The sequence below is a fragment of the Hydra viridissima genome, unplaced genomic scaffold, assembly GCF_058129835.1.
Source record: "Hydra viridissima isolate aposymbiotic clone 2 unplaced genomic scaffold, HvirCarnegie_v1 scaffold_14, whole genome shotgun sequence".
NCBI classification, from domain to species: domain Eukaryota; kingdom Metazoa; phylum Cnidaria; class Hydrozoa; order Anthoathecata; family Hydridae; genus Hydra; species Hydra viridissima.
In genome coordinates this window covers 1,811,159-1,830,803 of record NW_028324313.1, presented here as the reverse complement: position 1 = coordinate 1,830,803, position 19,645 = coordinate 1,811,159, and the positions used below count along the sequence as shown (strand labels likewise).

The 19,645-nt window shown below is 30.5% G+C and overlaps 1 protein-coding gene across 3 annotated transcripts in view; it reads right to left on the bottom strand.

Moving 5' to 3' along the window:
* Window positions 1-377: 377 nt before the first annotated feature.
* The window catches only part of LOC149878740 (uncharacterized), a 41,414-nt gene continuing 22,146 nt past the window's right edge, over window positions 378-19,645 (bottom strand). For all 3 annotated transcript variants that reach the window (XM_090071152.1, XM_090071151.1, XM_090071153.1), the window contains 4 exons: window positions 12,942-14,864; window positions 11,480-12,111; window positions 7,317-7,589; window positions 378-4,252 (listed from right to left, as the gene is read on the bottom strand). In XM_090071152.1, coding sequence (XP_089927278.1) covers window positions 1,499-4,252; window positions 7,317-7,589; window positions 11,480-12,111; window positions 12,942-14,835 — 5,553 coding nt within the window. In that variant the 5' untranslated portion in view covers window positions 14,836-14,864 and the 3' untranslated portion in view covers window positions 378-1,498. The remainder of the gene's footprint in view (window positions 4,253-7,316; window positions 7,590-11,479; window positions 12,112-12,941; window positions 14,865-19,645) is intronic.

The following is a 19,645-nucleotide window of genomic DNA, read 5'->3' as shown; positions in this document are numbered from 1 at the left end:
ACAGCTTAACCAGAAAAGTAGCAATGGCTTTTTGGTTTGATTTTGATAAAAATGTGACTTAAATACTTTTAGCACTACGGACTACAATTTGTATGTGGATCACTTAAAGTTCTAGCATTAATTAGCATTAATTAAGTTTCCATTTAAATTCTTATTCAAAATAGTTAAATCATGGGAAACAAAATGCATAGGTTGTTTATTCAAAATTGCAGAATGCAATCATTTCTCTCTCTAAATTAAATTACAGTTTTGGTTTCAAGTTGAATTTTATTAACTACACACACCTTTTCATGATAGGATAATTAAAATGGTTTACAATTAAAATCTTGAAGTTTTTTAATTATTGATTAAAAAAGTTTAGCAAAAAAGAAATGGGAAAAAAAAAAGTAAACTTTAATTATAGATAATAAACAACTTTAAAAATGATTTACACGATATGATACCCATTCACAGTTCGAACGTTTGCTCTAAATAAAACTCCTCTCCAATTAGTTAAGTCATTTTTTATAGCATCAGGATAAAACTTATCCATGTTTTTTATAACAAGATATGTGATATATTTTCAATAGAAATAGCTCGGTTCAACTGATTCGTAATCTTTGTATTTTACCCACTCAAATTTCGTATCAACACCTTTAAAGCTGTTATCAGTAATGACAAGGTTGTTTCAAAGAGCAAACTACCTTTTAAAACGCAACGACCGAAACCTTGACGGCGATAAAATCTTCTCAAATTATCATTACCTTCATCCACATGTGTTAGATTGCAAGGTGCTCTTTAAAGCGGTCACTTTGTTGTACATTGTAATAAACGGTTTTCAATATTATTCTTGAGTTGCTCCTTTAAATTTAATTCTTCCTTATCATCAAGTTCACTTTCGTTGTTATCTTCAGATTCTGTTAACGAAGTTAGAATTTTAATCAGTTCTTTTTCATTCTCCGTTCTTTTTTCCAAATTCGGCGTTAAAATATTTTTAAAGTCTTTCTTTCCAATTCATAATGTTTTTATTACAAAATATTCGCAAGTATTTACTTTAATGGTTTAAATGCTATGAGGTATAAACTTATTCAGGCATTCTGTTTTTAGTTTTTTACCAATTAAGTTGAACTTCAAGGTTGATTCTTCACTGATGTTTGTTTTTTCGTTACCAGTGGGCATCGACGTCATTCTCACGTCGGTTCGATGTTAGTTTTAGGTTAGTGATGTCGCCAACGTAAATTCAACATCGCACCAACGTGAGAATGACGCCGAAAATTAACATCGAGTAGCGATGTTAAATCAACGTCAAAATGACGTAAATCATCGCGATTACATCACGATAACATCGAATATTAACGTCAATCCAACTTTCCATTTCCAACGTTAATGCGATGTCGCACTCGACGTCGCCTAAACGTTAAACCAACATCGCCGTGCCCGCTAGGTTATCATCAATTATTTGAGAACTTATTATCTTTTGACAACACTCAACTAGCGTTTACTTCAAAGTTAAATTTAGTTAGAAAAAGGAATTGATATCATTGTAAATAATATCAAGCTGTTCGTTTAAACTAAATTCCGTTTTTGACCTCCATATACTAAATTTGTTTTCAATTTTATATCTGGCTTGAATCTTTGAGTTATTAATTTGATTTAAAACAAAGGTTTCTTCTAAGATTCCTTTCCAGACTGTTTCTATTTTCTTACAAAATTCGTCTAAACTTAAACTTCCTGACTTACTGAAGAGCATTTTAGTTAAAATATGATCTCTCAATTCTGAGCAGGCTTTGCTATAAGATTCGTTTGGAGGTGCCATTGAGCCAGAACCTTCCATGAGTTGCGGGAAATAAAAAGTATCATGTTCAAGTGAAATGTCAACGATATCTTGAAAGTGGCGATATCTCTTCTGCATTATGTTAGCTTGTGCTTCAACAACCTCATCCATAAGTTTCATAAAAGTATTTCGACCAGTTACGTTTTTTTGTTTCGCAGACGGATCGCAGTTTTGATGAACAAACACAACTTTCGGATGAAAATCAACCATATTCATTCTCATGAGCGCGCAAACACTTACTTCCAAAAAATCCTCTATGTCGTTTGGCAACTCTCCGCGCACGTTAACTATTGCAACATCTGATATTCCAAGAACAAACGTTGCTATTTCGTTATCGTGAGTTTTGTCATTTTTGTACTCAGGAGCACCTAACCCTTCTGTGTCAACAACAAGTATTGCATCATTCTTGTAGCCTTCCAAAGATATAGGAATCAATTGTAAGTAAGCTCCTTTCGTGCAGCGCCCAGCACTCACAGGAAACTGTATTCCAAACATGGTGTTCAGTAAAGTAGACTTGCCAGAGCTTTGAGTTCCAAGCACTGTTAATACAAAGATTCTTGGTTCATGCTTTAGTTCATAAAACTCCATATAGGACTTTTTGAACACCTTAAACACCTCTTTTAACCAAGTTAATGGAACTGATAATCCGTCACCATCTAAAAGTTCCAGTGCAATCCCATTCAATAGCAAGGAAGCTGCAAACTCAGGAAGCATGTTCATGCACTTGTTGAGTTCTTTGTTTAAGCTGTCATGGTTTCTATATATTGTTTCATATATCCCCCCAATCTCACGAATAATAGTTTCAACTCCTATAGATATGTCCAATAAAAAAATGCTTAAGTTATCACAGCGCATTTGTAGGTCCCGTTGTTCATTAGAAAATGTAAATTCGTCTTTTGCAGTGTTAGTTTCCTTTTTCTTAAGTAAGTTTAACTCCTTTGTGGCAACAGAGTATTGATAGCGAACATCAGAAATATGCGTAAAAGACCAATCATCTATATAGTTTTTAACATCACTTAAATATCTTAACTTTTTCTCTATGCAATTACTCTTACTTATCTCCTTCAAGAATATAGACATATGATAAGGAAGACCATTTTGGATTATTTCCAACTGGTCTTTTTTAACAGCTGAGATTTCATCGCGGTACTTATATTTCTGATCAAGATTCCGAGTTCTAGTTTCTTTTTTTTGTGCTTCAGTGTACCGTTTTATTGTAGACTGTATTGGAAATAAGTTCTTCCTGATTTGCGCTCTCTCTTGTGCGTTTGACATTTTCATGCGATCTAACTCTTTAAGAAAGGACTCACTGACATCTTTTGCTGTAGAACTTTTTGAAATATACTCTGGAGCTACTCGGGTGAACCTTTCGTTTAGACTGGGTTTTGGTAATGTTTCTTCAAGCGTGTCTTCTATTTCAACAGTCAACGTGTCTAACAGTTTATGGTAGTTTTCGTCAATGATCTTATACCGAACATTGGAGCAGACTTTTTTAAACAGATCACGATTACTTTTAACATAACTAACTGATTCTTTTGTCATCAAAACGACTAGTTTTTTCAAAGATGATTGGCTATTGTTTTCAGCTAAAGCATTTAGAAGATCTAAATGTCGGTCATCTTTGAACATATCTTCACCACATAGTGCGAATAATGCATCCGAAGCTGAAGCGAGTGATGCTGCCGATGGAATGTGGTGAAGGACATCTCCTCTTAAGTTTAACAAAGAAAATGTTTTGGAAAAATCTTTCTCTGTGTGTGATAAGTTATGATACCATATTCCTTCAACAGTACCCTCTGATGTTTTTCTGTTCGTATTACTTGAAAGAGCGTTTCTAGTGTAAAAACCGCAGCTCCCTAACTTTGAATTGATATTGAAGCCTAATAAATCGTTGCACAGTTTTGATTTGGACAAGCTACTAATAGCTTGTTGACCAATCCGCATCATGGAAATTACGCAAAGCGGAGATTTCGTAACATTTTCCTCAATTAACTTATCGCTTTCGCGCCTTGCCACTATTATACTTTTAAGAGACAAATTCATGTAAAGGTCTTGATCAGACGGAAACAAGACGGGGACAGAAAGATGACAAAAGGCAAGCTTTTGGTAAAGCTTGCTTCTTAGCGAAAAGTTAGCTTTAAGAATCACATCATGTAATATGTCCATTGGGTGATTAACTGCAATATGCATTCCCAGTTCGTCATGCCATTGTAATGGTACATTGAAAGACTGATACTTCATCTTAGTAATATCCTGTAACAGTCTCATCGTTGCAATACTTTTACTTTTTGATGGCGTCGATGAGTTCTTTTCTAAAACCCAAGCATAACGTTTTATTGCCCAACGTATATCACACTCAGTAATAACGTCATTCACATGGAAGAAACTTTTATTGTCCTCATCATCACACTGACCATCGATTTCAGGAAAGTCTTCTTCCTAAAAAAAGAGCTAGTTTTACTAATAACCTGCTAGAAAGTCTTTTGCTCATGCTTAATTTATTTTCGATTAGTTATGTTGCTTTTCAAATCTATTAAAAAAATCTAATTTATATTTTAAAGCCAATATGTAAAAAACTTTTATAGCGCAATATTTTCCATCGGGATGACCCAGTTTGCTGAAAACTAGGGTACTTTTACGTATCGTAAAAACATTTATAGCATGTTTTATTTTGTTTCGAAACTAAATATGCAGATTTGCAAATTTCTCTTCATAGTTTTTTGAGCAGGCCAATCTAAAATAAAAAAGCTCCTGCCGTCTAATATCCAAAGCTTACGTAATAGTTTTTAGCAATGCCATAATCTGAGGCAACATTTAATCCTAATGCATAATGAAATCCAACAATTTTTTATAATGCAAAAAATCCTTTTTGAGGTTTCCCTTGAGATTACAGAGCAATGCCACAGTTCTAACAACGAATTAAAAGATATTATGGTTTGTGGTCGAAAATCAGTAGAAATAATGCTTAGTTGGGGTAGATCAAGTTCTCAAAATTATCTCGAAACAAAGCTCTAAACGTTAATGATGACAAAACTCGAAACGTCATGATGTACCTTGCATGGAAACTTATGATATCTGGGCGTGCAGTCTTTGCAAATACATTTCAAGTTTAAGCTTCCTAAGTCGAGCTTCTTTGGATCAAGTTTTTTACCGAGATTTTGAAGTAACTGCTGAGTTAAGTAACTGCTAAGCACGAGTCCATACATTCCTTAAGGACACACATTATCAAGGGAAATCAAATAAATGTGACAGGTGAGCCTGTAGCAATAGTCTACAACTTAAGCAGTTTTTAAAAGAAACGAGTTTTTGACCCAACATGAAGTTTCATCCCTGGAGCTTCTTGCTCCCTAGAGCTTCTTACTCACTTCACACTCGCAGTTGGGAGCGAAAATTGGAGAAAATGGAGAGGAACCAGAGTTTAATTGGGCTTAAAGAGGTGGCTTAGTACTTTCTTTAAAGTCAGTCAAAGAGTTAAAATAGTTTTTCAAACTTAAATACTAAGTTTACGGTTACACTATTTAGAGTTTTTTCTTTTGCGCACTCAGAACGCAGTTATACTTATGCAATTTATAGTGCAATTGCATAAATTTTTTTTATTAACCGTTTAGTCTTATGTTCACCTAATAAAAAGTTACTATCTTATTGCTAGCTGTGGCCTAGCTTTGCTTTATTTTCCCTTAATCTTGGATTTTACCTATTTAATGAGGAGTGTATGGAAAGAGTTACAGTTGTCGTACTTTCTTTACTTTTGAGCAATTCAAAGTTAGTGTTTGGAGATTTCAGTTGTCTTTAAATTTTACCATTTTTAACCAACTTGAAAGTACTTGAAAAGGATGGTTGTTTGTTTGAGTATTGTTAGAAACAGTAGTTATACACCTGTATATGGTGAAAGGGATGCAAACGCGAAAATTTCTAATCGATCTTAGTTACTTTAAAACTGTCACTAAAAAAATGGTTATTATTATTAAAACTTTTGATTTATTATTTAATACTTAAATGTTTGATATGAACTTAAAATGTGTAAAATGCATGTTTAATATGAACATTTCTTCAACGTATTTTAATTACCATTGGATAAATATCTTTTAAAGTTTATATTAGAAACTAATCCCTTATACCCAAATACAAAAAAATCCATATTTGCAAGCTTATGTATACAAAAGAGAGCACAATTACTTTTTTATTTATAAAATAAATTATTTCATTAAGAGATAAAAACAAAGTTTTATGAAGTAATCATCCTAGATACAATTTTTTCTGATTTCATTTAAATGAAAATATTTATTTTTATCAATCTTTTATTACTCCAATTGTAGGTTATCTTTGGGGAAAATATTTTGTAATAAATATTATCGAGGGATTTTGTCGTTACAAAAAGACAAAATGTTTATTGCACTCGTTCTTGAGGATAGTTTAAGATATAAAGAGAATAATATTTTCCAAAAATTTCATTGAATGAAGTTTTTTGAAAATATATTTAAAATTTTTTAAAGGTTTTCTATTTGATTTAAGCAGGTTTAAACAACAATAGCTAAAAGTTATTTTTGAAGCAACTACCGAAATGAAACATATACAATCTACTAATCCAAATTTGACCATTTTTATGGAATAAAGTTACTTTAATTATAAAGAAGAATATATGTAGAGACTAAATTAGTACAAATTGATGAAATAATATTATGAAAAAGTCATTGAATTTCCAAAGATATAGTTTTTCAGGTCAGCAATAAGACCAAAGAAAATAAAAAAATACATATTTGTTATTACAACGATAACCATATATTGATAGTAATGTGTCTTTAATCCATTATTACTAAGCAACGCAGTAAAAATGTGTCATAAAAAAAAAATCATCCTTACATTCTAGTTTCTCTTTAAATTTCTTTTCTTTCGCTCAATTCTGCTCAATCATAAGTAAAAAAATAAAACTGTTTCTTTTTGGTTAAGTTCAAAAAGAAACTTTTTAACATGTAAACTAACGCGTAAAGTTGTTTACGCTACCTTAAAAGTTTATAACTCTTTAGTTTTAAATAATTTTAAATCCATGAGGGCATATATTTCTTTAACTTAAGATAGAGAAGAGCACATTTTTTAAAGGACATTTTCATTCCAAAATGAAAGTTCAAACATTTATTTGTCAGATAAACGCAAGCACTAGCTTACAGCCTGATACAAATTACTTTTAGCGCTTATCTAGCTAAATGCATTTTTTAAAGGGAATAAAATTGCATCACTTAAAAACATTAAACTATTTTCAAAAGATAAAAAGTAGAAAGCATTGCTTTTAATTGTAAGAAGTTTAAACTAGTTTATTGCCTGTAATCATAAAATGTTCTAAGCTAAGCAGCTTGCAAAGGATACTGCCTAGGTAGGTCAAAATGGTTTAAAACTTCAAAAAAGTTGCTATTAAAAAAACAGCAAAAATTTTTTTATTTTTACTATTCAACGCATTTTTACTAATCAACACCATTCATCTAAAATTTAAATATGTAATTAAACTCACCTCTTCGTTTTTGAAGTGATAAAATTCCTCGCTCCACTTACTTTCACCAAATTTACAAACAGATTGAATTTGAAAACAGTAGTTTCCTGGTTTATCACAACATATCTTCACCTTTGTAAGAAGTTTGTCTTTCTTATAACTCATGAGAACATTTTCTAACTCTAAGAAACATGTTGACCAATCATCATCCAGTTTATATCGGATACAATATTTTAAAGGTTCATAAGTCAGTGCGTTCCATATTACGGTAACACTGTCTTTTTTGAGAGATACCTGTAAAGTAAAAAAGCGTTTTACGTTAACATTGATAAATTGAGCATCGATGATAACATTGATAACGTTTACGATAACGAACGTTAACATTTATAAATTGCGCATCAAAGAAGAATCTACTTTATTTAACAGAAAAACCATACTCATTTGGCAATGATTAATTTGTTTTAGAAGAATTTCGGAGAGAAGGTTGAATCTTGAGAGTTTATATAACATCATTCGCAAATAGTTTATTATTTATATCAATCCATTAAAAAAGGTCACAAAAATATAAAATTTTCATCTCCCTTTTTTGCATAATCAGTAAAAATAAACATACTTATAAAAAATTTATCGATAACCGCAAATAAAATAGCTCTAGGAAATCTGGCTCAATTTCAGTAAAATTAAACAGATGTTTTCCATTCAGCAAGTGCTAGCATTTTATTTAAAGTTGTTCGTTTTGCGAATTTGTTTGCCTTTTACATTAGCTTTCAAATAAATATTTAACAAGATAAAAAACTATAGAAAATATTTCAGCAGTTTCAGATTGGTCTTTATTGTCAATAAGTCTCATGCTTTTTCTGCGTTGTTTTGCACTGGATTGTTTTTTTGACCAAAATTCTAACTCCTGAACTAACTCTGTGTCAAGAATTTTAATAGTAAGGTTGACCACATGAAGTTCAGTATTAGTTAAGGTCTTCATTGGTTAAAAAGTCAGCTGTAAAAAATCTTTCGTTTAAAAACACCATATATATACATACATACATACATACATACATACATACATACATACATACATACATACATACATACATACATACATACATACATACATACATACATACATACATACATACATACATACATACATACATACATACAGATATATATATATATATATATATATATATATATATATATATATATATATATATATATATATATATATACATATATACATATATATATATATATATATATATATATATATATATATATATATATATATATATATATATATATATATATATATATATATATTGTGAAGGCGGTGATTTTGTGAAATGATTTTATCTAGATATTTGTTTTAGTATGATTTAGAGAGTGATGCAAAATTGTGACGCCGGTAGCTGGACAGAGGTAGTGTGGGAGTAGCGCATATACAGAATATGATATAGGCTTGTCAGAGTGTAATGCAGATAGGGTAGACACGCGGTAAAGTATCAGACTTTTCAATAATGACAAATATAAAATATAATATAAAGTAATAACAATATTACCTTGATACAAATAAAAAAAAAACTAGTCCTTTTTTTCTCTACATATTCTTCTTAATAAATATTTCCATATTCTTCTTAATAAATATTTCCATATTCTTCTTAATAAATATATCCAATTCTATCACTTTTTGAGCTTTTTATAGATCTTTTTTGTTTACAGTTACATACTTATCATTTATTTATATGACAATAAGTCTCTGTGTACGACTTTTGCTTGTAACTTTTCTCCCTTCTCACAATAAATATAAATATATCAATATATATATATATATATATATATATATATATATATATATATATATATATATATATATATATATATATACACTTTGGGTATTTATTCCAAATATTATCATTCACCGCTTTATTTGAACTTTTAGTTAGACTGTACAAATATCTTTTCAACAACTCAACAGAAGACAATTCAACAAACACAAGGCGAAGAAGTTAATTGATCCACTTATAATATTTGTATTTGTTTCCTATACCAAATTGGGTTCAGATATTTTGTACTTATACCAATTTGTAATACCCCGGTGCCATTTGGGGAAATCTGGCAGAGCTGTTATCATCATCAAAGTTAGTGCAATTCCATAATATTGTCGAAATAAGCTTTTTCATCATGTAGACTGCATTTAAGTTATTGTGTATGGTTATTCCATTGTAATTCTTCATTGAGCTAATTTACTTTTCTTTAAGTTGTTCCCTGTTGATGATTCTGGTGTTCATTGATCACATTTCTTAGACTTGTCCTGAGAAGCTATTTCTTGTAGGTGTTTTAAGAGCTTCATAATATGATAAAGTAAAGTTATCTCTAATGCATTGGCTTTTTAATCGAATCGAGCTTCTCTACTGAACGTCAAAAACGTTATACTGCATCTATTCCTTCTATTGAGCTGAAGACTTTGTGTAATATATGGAACACTTTCTTCTTTAAAGATGTGTTTTTTTTGTCATAATTAAAATTTAAATCACTTTTTTTAAAATGATTCACAAGTTTCACATTTTTTGCAATGAATTAATAACGTTTTAAAGTCAATACATTTTCCAAGTTTAGAATTAAACCCACATTTCTGGCATTGCACCATTTGCAGAAATAAAGTATGATGGGTATGGGTAGCTGGAGTTACCAAAATTTCAAAAAATTTTCCTAAATCTAAGAAGTAGCTTTTTTCATACTTTGATCTGCATGTTTTTCATAAGTTTTTTATGTAATAAGTCTGAAATAAAGCTGTAAGCTTTACTTTGAATTGAAACCATATTTATGCAGCGAGCAACATTTACTAATGATTTTTGTTCCTTAGCCATTTTTCGCAAAGCAGTTTCAGCTCAAATGCATATTTCATATTTTTTTAACCTCGCATTTCTTTTCATTAAGAAAGTAATCAGTGGATAAGTTTCTGTTTCACAACTGTATGCTCTACTTATCAAACATATGCACATCCCATTCCAGATAAAAGCTGGTCAACTAAACTAACATCATTCAGATAGCGAATTCTTTATTTAATAAAGTATTGCTAACTTTTCACTGGCTTCTTACTATTTCAAATTTATTCTGTTTAGATTATAAAAAAAATCATTTAATTGAATTAACTTATTTTAATATTTTAAGACAAGTTTATATGTTTAAGTTTCCCACAATTCAATTTCAAACTAAGCTGTATCTCAAGTAACAGATTAAAGATGATTATAATGCGAAAACATAACGTAAATTAAGTTTATCAATCAGCTAAATTGATAGGTTTATATTGCTTTCAAGAAGATAACTAAGAGTTTACTGATGATTTGTATTTTTAAAACCTATCTAAAAGTTTAAAAAGCTAAAAATATATAAAAAGAAAGTTAAAACATTTTTTTCAAAAAAAGTCTTAGCTAGTACATTACATTTTAAGAAGCATAACAAAACTTATTTCTGAAATAATCTTTGAGCCATCAAAACCTACAAGAAATTCTTTCCTTTAAAAAATGTTACATTGAAATGGATATTATAAGCAAGTTTGAAATTTCGATTCATATTCGTTGCAACTCATACTGGTATCTGCCAAGAAACATTTTGTTGGCAGATACCAGTATGAGTTGCCACCTTTATGTTCGTCATGACTTTGAAATTAGAAGAAAGTTTTTCAATCCATTTTGTGAATCCAGTTAAAATTAAAAAAACATATTATAGAACTTATTATACTTTTCAATTTAGAAGATACTGCTGATCAATACCTTTTTGGAAAGAATTTCCTGGAGGGTGGAAGCACAAGAAATATATATTCAAGATGTGTAATATATTTTTGAAAAAAAAGTTTATTTACGTTCCTAAGTTAAATATATTAAATTTAATTATTAAATTTTGTTAAGCAGCCTGAAGTTCTTTGTTATTTATACCACATATATCCACAGAAAAGTTTACCTAAAAATGAAACACTACTATTAAACAAACCATGAATTTCTTACTGTTAACCTTAAATATATTACGTTTTTTTAACATTGTACTCACCGCGAGTTTGCCATCATTTTAGAAATGCTATTGCTAGTTTAATTTTTTTAAGTGCGCATAATCATTATACACAGTATGAAAAATATAATGATTTTCACATATACTATGCAATTAGTCATTCGTATTGTTATTTTACCTACCGATATAATCTGCGGAACATCTAACTCAACGGTTTTCCGGTTAACTGTTTCTGTGAGCAAAACTTCTCTGTTTCTTTCATAAACCCCCAGTATTTTGAAGGAATACTCCGTGCCAAACAAAAGTTGGTTAAATACATAACTGTCTTTCTCTTTAGGAAGAGATATGCTCTTCCATTCAACTTCTACTAATGATTCTTTGTATTTCAAAATGTAACTTTCTAAATTGCTTCCTTGCGATGTCAAGTTTGGGGGTTTCCATGTTAACGTCACTTCTCTGCCATCTATTACAGTTGCAATAAGACTGCATAATTGAGTAACTGGCACGGTTTTTACGGCTCCATCAGTAATTTCCCTAATTACACTTTCTTTAATCCCATCATCTTTTTCGAGAGCTTGGGTTTTTGAGTTGAAAGTGTTTTTATCATCAAAAATGTACTTTTGGTTAGACATTTTCCGTACTCCATTAATTGACAGTTGCTTTAAGGTATTTTTAAACTTTAATTTTAGTTCAGGTGGAAAACTGTTTGTTCGGCGTTCGTAACCAAGTTGAAAGTTACTTTGAAAAGCATTAATCAGAAGAAGCTTTTGCCACAAATCCTCTAAAAAATCTGGACCATTTGCCTGCTTAATTTCTAAAAAAGATAAATACTGTTTCTTTACAAAAAATAAATATAACTTCTTTCATATTACAGACAATCTGATTACCATACCGTCCTCCGCGGTAATGTTAAAGAAACAGTAAATTGTGATGGCATAAATTTAAAGTTTAAGAACTATTCTTTTTAAATGATAAATATCAGCAGAGATTTTTTAGAACGCGGATTTCATTTGATATAAAGAGAAATTTGAGAATTGAAAAGGAAAATAATTTTTAATTATTTAAGAAAAATAAGAAATTTGCATAAAAACTTCAGAATGCCTTAAGATTAATTTGTTTTTCATTTTGCTAATAAAGTTTCGTTTTCGTATATATATTTTATTATTTATATTTTTATATATACACTTATATTTTGGAAAAGATTGCTTTTGTACTTTACCTTTTTTTTTATATAAAATTAGTTTGATTTTCCTAATTACTTGTGAGGAAGGTTTTAAAAATTATTAGTTACTCTTCAAACTACATGCTTACAGAGATAAATACGCAGTTTGAAGAGTAATTTATAACTTAAAAAAACATTTTACTTTGAAGAGAGTAATAAAATTGATTGGGTATTATCGATTGTAAAACTCTAGTTTAAATTTCTTGTCTGACTTATGAGTTTCTTTAATATACCATGGCCAGAAGTACTTTTCCATTTAGTAATGAACTCTCAATAACAAATTATTTTGAGTATATTCTGTAAAATTATATTTTCTTAATTAAACTCGGCTTTATATTTCTCTGTTTTTAAGTTAATAATTTCAGTTTAAGTGCGGCACGTGAAAATTCGGTAACGTGATTTTATTATAAAAAGTTACAAACCTTTTGTGACAGGTTCAGCAAAATTGCATGGGGGAAAACTAGAAAGTGTTACAACATCAACTGATACATCTTGAGATATGAAACTAAAATCGTAGCCAGTGCAATGGACCGCAATACGATACATTTTTCCGCTTTCTAAACCATAGCCTTTATATTTTTCCTCATCCTCCGTTGAGTACCTTATTTCTTCAACTTTGACTGTTTGAGTTGGAACCTTTTGATCAAAGATGCTTACTTGCTTTAGAACTACTCTGTACCCAGATACATGCTCCATTCCGAGCGTTGGGTGTTTCCATTGTATAGTAGCAGTATCATGTGAAGTTTGAACAGGCAAATTTTCTACAAGGGGCAAGTATTTTACTGACTCAATATAAAGTTGCATAAAAATTTCAGCTCGGCTATCAGGATTACCTTTTGCTTCAACAATTCGAAAAAAGAAATCTATTTTTTCATTACTCTTCTTTGCTGCTGCCAGTTTTTTCAATTGGTAAACCATGCAATTCAGCCTTTTTAAAAACAATTTGTTCTCGTACCACTTTTGAAATTCAATCTCCATGGCTTCATCACTGTTCTCTTTTGGTGCTTCAGTCATTGATTTTAAATATTTTTTTAGCTGTCTTAAGTATGCTCTGTTTTCCTCACGCAAACATAAAGTAAAAATAACATTTATTTCTCTATGAAGAACAACAACATCCTCTTTTACACTTTTTATCAAAACAAAACCATCAGAAGTAAACGCATTATGCAGAGATCGCATGTTCGTTGCTTCTGTATTAAGCTTATCTAGCCATCTCGTTAAGCATTTTTTATTAAATAGTGAATTATCATGATATTTGATAGCTTCAGCTACTGAACTCTTGTCTTGAGATTCCATTCGAGCAGCCATAAGCGTTCGCGCTAGCTTGTGTTCCAATAACGCAGTTCGATATTTAACAAAATATGCTTCTAGTTTGTATACTATACGTTCCAAAACTGGATATTCTGTTAGGTGTTTTTCAAAATCGTTATATCTGTTTATAATTGTTGTCAAAAATTCTGCAACCTTTAATATTTTGATGACGACACAATGAGAAAGTTCATTAAGCAGCGTTTCATGATAAGAACCGAAGACCTTTTTTGGCAGCAACCACACTTTAATGGGTGTTCCTCCATCAGCGCAAAGAGATTTTGAAAGCGAGTGCCAATATTTTAGTACTTTGGTCCAATTTAAAAAATTTGAGCGCGTTATCATATCACTGTAAACAAAAAACTTTCCTCCGTTTAAAAGCAAACCTATGTTGCTATCAAATTTCAAATTCTTTTCACCAGACAAATATATGCTTTTGAGCTCTAGTGCTAGAGCGTCTTGGACATTTTGTTTGTTGTTGTTTTGATTAACATCTTTTTCAATTACTACAGTGCTCCTTCCCCCGTATTCAATTGCAACTACAACATGAGTAAACTTATCTTGTATCTCTTTATTCGTCAGGAGGTTTTTGTAATCAACTTTATCAAGTAGAGCCGCATCAAGCTCTCGATAGCTACTATTTACTTTGTAAGTTAAACTTGCTTTAGCAACGTACTTTGATTGCTGGTCATCTATCAAATGTTTTAAATGACCCTTGGTTTCAACCATTCCGCTGATTAAACTTACTTTGATCCCATCATCTATTTCAAGGGTTTTGGCTTTTGAGATGAACGTGTTTTTATCATCAAAAGTATCTTCTTGAATAGCCGGCTTTCTTACTTCAATAATTGACCGCCGCTTCAAAATTTTATTAAACCATAGTCTTAGCTTGAGTGGAAAGTTGTCCGATCGGCGGTCGTAAAATGAACCAAGCTGAATATTGCTTTGAATAGCATTAATCACAAGAGGCTTTTGTGGCGAACATATTTCAATCAATCCATCTTCCATAGAATCCGGAACGTCATCTTCTCTATTTTCTAAAAAGATTAAACAATAAAGGCTGTAGTTTTAATATTGTTGGTGATTGGTTTCACCATACTGTTTTTCTTGGTTTTAAGTTCAATCTCAAGTAATTTAAAGAAGGTCCGACTTTTTGAAAGTTTATGGCGAAATACCACCAAATATCCAGAATTGTTCAAAATTTGAAAAAAAAGATAGGTCTTATTTAACAAAAAGTGCATCATAATTGAGAATATTGTTGTATGCTTTATTTTGTTTTGTCTAAATTTTATTGGAGACATTTCTTTTAATGGATTAGTTCTAAACACAATAACTTGGAAAATACTGATGTGAAATCATCAAAAACTTTATACATATTCTAGATTTGTGAATTCTGATTTTCACTTTAGGACTTTAAGATTATTTGACTACATCAATAATAGTCATAATTTAAATATAAAATTTTTGAAGACTATTTTTCAGGGTTGAAAATTTCAAGAAATAAAAGATTGGAGCAGAACATTAACATTTTGAAATATTACACTCGCGAAACTATTAAAATTACCATTTCTTGAATGTTTGAAGTGATTTTCACTTTTGCTTCACAAAAAATCAAGTTTAAAATGACAATTTCTTTCGCAAAATTCAATAAAAAAAAAATAATAATTTTAAAAAAAGGAACAATACGGCTTTTAAAATAATAAAATCTAGCATGATAATATGGATATCGTTCCACTTTCACTATTTTTCTATTGAACGAGCTAAAAAAATATCAAAAGCTTAATTTTTTTGTAGATTTTCAAATTTGAAAATCAACAAAAAAATTCAGCTTTTGATGTTTTTTTTGACGTTTTGTTCTCAGAGATAACGCAGTTTAAAGAGCAATTACAAAATTAATTAAACATATTAACTTATTTTGATGAAGATTAGGAGTTATAAAAATTATTACGTTCTACCAATTGTAAAGCTATATTCTAAACCTCCTATCTGGCCATGGGAATCTTTAATAAACCATCACCAGATGTGCTTTTCCATTTACTAATGAAATCTCGATAGTTATTTAATTTGAATAACTTAACTTTTTAATTACACTTGGCTTCATATTTCACTCCTTTGTTGTTAATGTAATAATAGATTTTATGACGTATGTGAAAATGCTTAACATTAGCTGACATATCATGAGATATGAAACTAAAACTGTAGACGATACAATGCACCACAATATGATACACATTTCCGCTCTTTTGGCCATAGACTATTTATTTTTCCTTTTCATCCGTTGAGTACCTAATTTCTTCAGTACTAAATCACTTGTAATGCGTGCATAGGTGACTGTTACTATTCCATTTTGATAAATTAGCATTTCTTCGAATGGAATCTTACAGAGCTCTTACCGCTCATATAAATGTATCGGTTAACTATAAATGTATTAATCTTGTACAAATCTGCTCTATAAAGCAGCCCCAGTTACCACCATTTGACCAAAACTTCGAAAATCTTGGAACCATTATTCAGTTGTTATGCTTTAAAAATAAATCTTTTCATAAAAACCTTGTTTTTTTGTAAGTAACTTCATTAAAATTAAATTATGCATCACAGCTTTTGTTCTTGGATTCAAAGTGTTATATTTCAATTGATTACGTCTAAAGACTGTGGAAAAACGAATAACTTCAGCACAAGCTTTGATTTTATGACCACAGCACACAGGAAATTCAATTTTGAGATAAAACAAGAAAAGTTTTATTTTTTTGCTCATTCGGTCAGCTAAGAAACAATAATTTCATATTCAATAGACAAATGCTGTAAAAAATCACTTAAAAATCTTTAAAGCGAGTAGATTTTGTAAATTTGCGGCTATACAGTAAATCACATCATGTTTTCGTCATTCTGTTATTGATAACAACTTTAAAAGTCGGAAATATTTTAATAAAAGTTCTTGCACTGTTCCTCTGAGTAAGCTCCTATGTTCTCTATGAATTTATTGAGAAAAACGTTCAGGACAAGAACTTTGAGTGACATCATGGATTCTATTTTTACGTAATTCTTTATGATAATCTCAACTAACTTCACATGGCTTTTAGCCTTATATTACCCAGGCGAGACTGCAACAAAGCTCTTCTAAGTTACTATCCTTCCTGTTCAGGAGCTTTACGAACTTTTCATATTTTATGATCAACATAATTTGTGGTCCGATGAAGATACCAGCTTTAGCTTTAGCCGCGGAAAGCTTTTCGAGGTACATAAAGGCGGTGACTAATCCTTAAGGATAGAAATAAATTGTTTGAGGAATTCTTACTTATTATACAGTCGTGGCGCAAGCTTTTTCTGAAGTTTTATCAGCGGCTCTTATTTCACATTACTCTTGCCCACAGAAAACTAGGTCCGTTGTGGCCAGTCCTTTCTGTGATCTTTCACCATAGTGTCGGTGCTGTTCCAGAGGCAAAAGAAAACAAAGAAACTTTGTAATCTCGTCTGGAAGGTCTATTAGAAGTGACTTTTTGAAGTCTCCGATGACCTCCAATCCGTAGTCGTCATACTCAGCAACATCTTGATACTGATGTAGTCCTCTTTGAGATACATAATGTAGTGAGCCATTGGAATGGACGGGTAGTTATTTTGATTGTGAAGCAACATGGTTTCGAGGCTCCAGATTGAATAGTCTATAAACTGGCGCCATTCCTCGGGTAACTTGTGATACCACGAACCTCGAAGGGGCATACTACTAAATCATTAATTAATGAATAAATAATGACTAAATTAAACTATTTAAACATTTGTATTTATTTGAAATGCGATTACTGTATATTTGTTAACAGTTTTGTATGTAAAAATGTTTTTGACTAACTAGTTTTAATTCAATAACAAAGAAATATGTTGAATAAAGAGTCCTCTAATTGGGATTACGTTACAATATGCGGTTATGAATATGACATGTGTAATATATGTGAAAAAGTCGTTAATTGTGCAAGCGCATCAACTTCTGGGAGAAGGGCTCATTTAAAATCTTAACATGACAAAATGAGAAGTATTGAAGAAAAAAATATATTACAGAAATATAGTATTAATCTATTAGAAACTATGGCATCAATGTGTGCCAAAATGGCTTCAGTTGATGGCTTCAGCATTCATTTAAATGTTAATTCTCAATTCATTAGATTAATTTTAATCATTCATCAATCAGCATTAATGCAATAAAGGATTACAAAACCGTTTCAAAGTATATTGTTAATTTCGCAGTGGAAATGAAAAAAAAACATAACTCATGATTTATATGAAACACATATTAGCTTGACGGCTGATGAATAACAGTATGAATAATCAAAGGCTACTAAATGATAAAACCCTAAACTAAAAATCATACAATTTAGAGTTGATAAAATTAGATGGTAGGCTTTCATCAGATGAGCAGTTACTTTCAAGAAAGCAAAATGAACTTAGTCTAAATTAGGAACAAGTAGTTAGTCTCACAACAAGAGAAATGAGCAAAAAACTCTGTCTCTTCCTATAGATGTGAAACCAAAATAGAACAGAATGGTTATCAAAAAAAGTTTGCTGCAGAGAAGCTACTTTGGTTTCTACACATAGAGCTATCCAATTCATTATCAACAAATTAGAAGATAATAACTCCTATCATGCAGAAAGAAAGAAAGAAAGAAGCTGTATTAAAAAGATAAAGAGAAAGACAACAGAGCAACTTGCTTGCTTAACTATGAAATTTGAAATAACCCGGCTCAGTAAAAAAACAGATGATCTTCTACCAATTTCTTCAAAGCCTACGTTGGTGAAAATGGCTAAAGATATGCTAGATCACGTTTGCAGCTTTAAAGAAGATAAAAATACCAGTACTACTGAATTAGAGCTTTCTCACTAAAAAGAGAAGGTCACGAAAAGAAATGCATAACACACTTTTTACTCAAGTATAAAACAAAAATGAAAATTTGTTATGCGGTGCTATTAATAAAACTGCATGAGTTTTCTTTTCCTTTTTACATTAAAATCTCGATTTTTCACGAAAACTTCATTTCTTGATTTGACGGGGGAAAAGGGGAGAAGCAGTTTTTAATTTATTTACAAACTAATTAAGATTCTTTGCTCGAAAGCCTGTCGAAAGCCTCGAAAGTTAGTTATTAGCTGTCATTTTAGTCGGTTTCTCATCAAGGTAAGAAAACCACGCCTTTTGCATAGCTTAATATCACTCAATAAGGCCAGAAGAGATATTTACAATCATAGTAATGCTCAGCGATAAAAATATTGTGTATCTTCTTTATACACTTCTTTTTAATTCCTATTGGATTATATATGGCTTCAAAGTTTGTTGTTGGCCAATGCTGCACACTACCGAGAGTTTGTTCAAAAGTACTCAGTTGAAGATCCAATTTCCGAGAATGTGGTGTTTGCAAGTGACAAATTTTCATTTTTCTTAAATTAATTTTTCTATTTCTTTTAAAAACTGTTTTATTTTTTCGTAATACAGTTAACTGAAGATATAACACTGTTAAGATATAACAGTGCGAGGTGAAACTTTTTAATTTGAGGATACTATACATAATCCAAACGGCAATTGCTTATTTTAACAAAATCATTTTTTCGGCTTTATGGCAAAAGGATACAAAAGTTAACTTAAGGAAATTTTTCTCCGCTCAAAGTTAAATCTGTGTAAAATCTCCAACTGTAGTGAGAAAATCTTGAAAATATTTTATTTTGAACTTCATTTTTTTCGACTATTTCTTTCTTTTTTCGACTATTTCTGACTAACTATACAGAATTCGTTGATTTCTGGCTAAATTTATACCATCACGGCCTACTATATTACATGGAT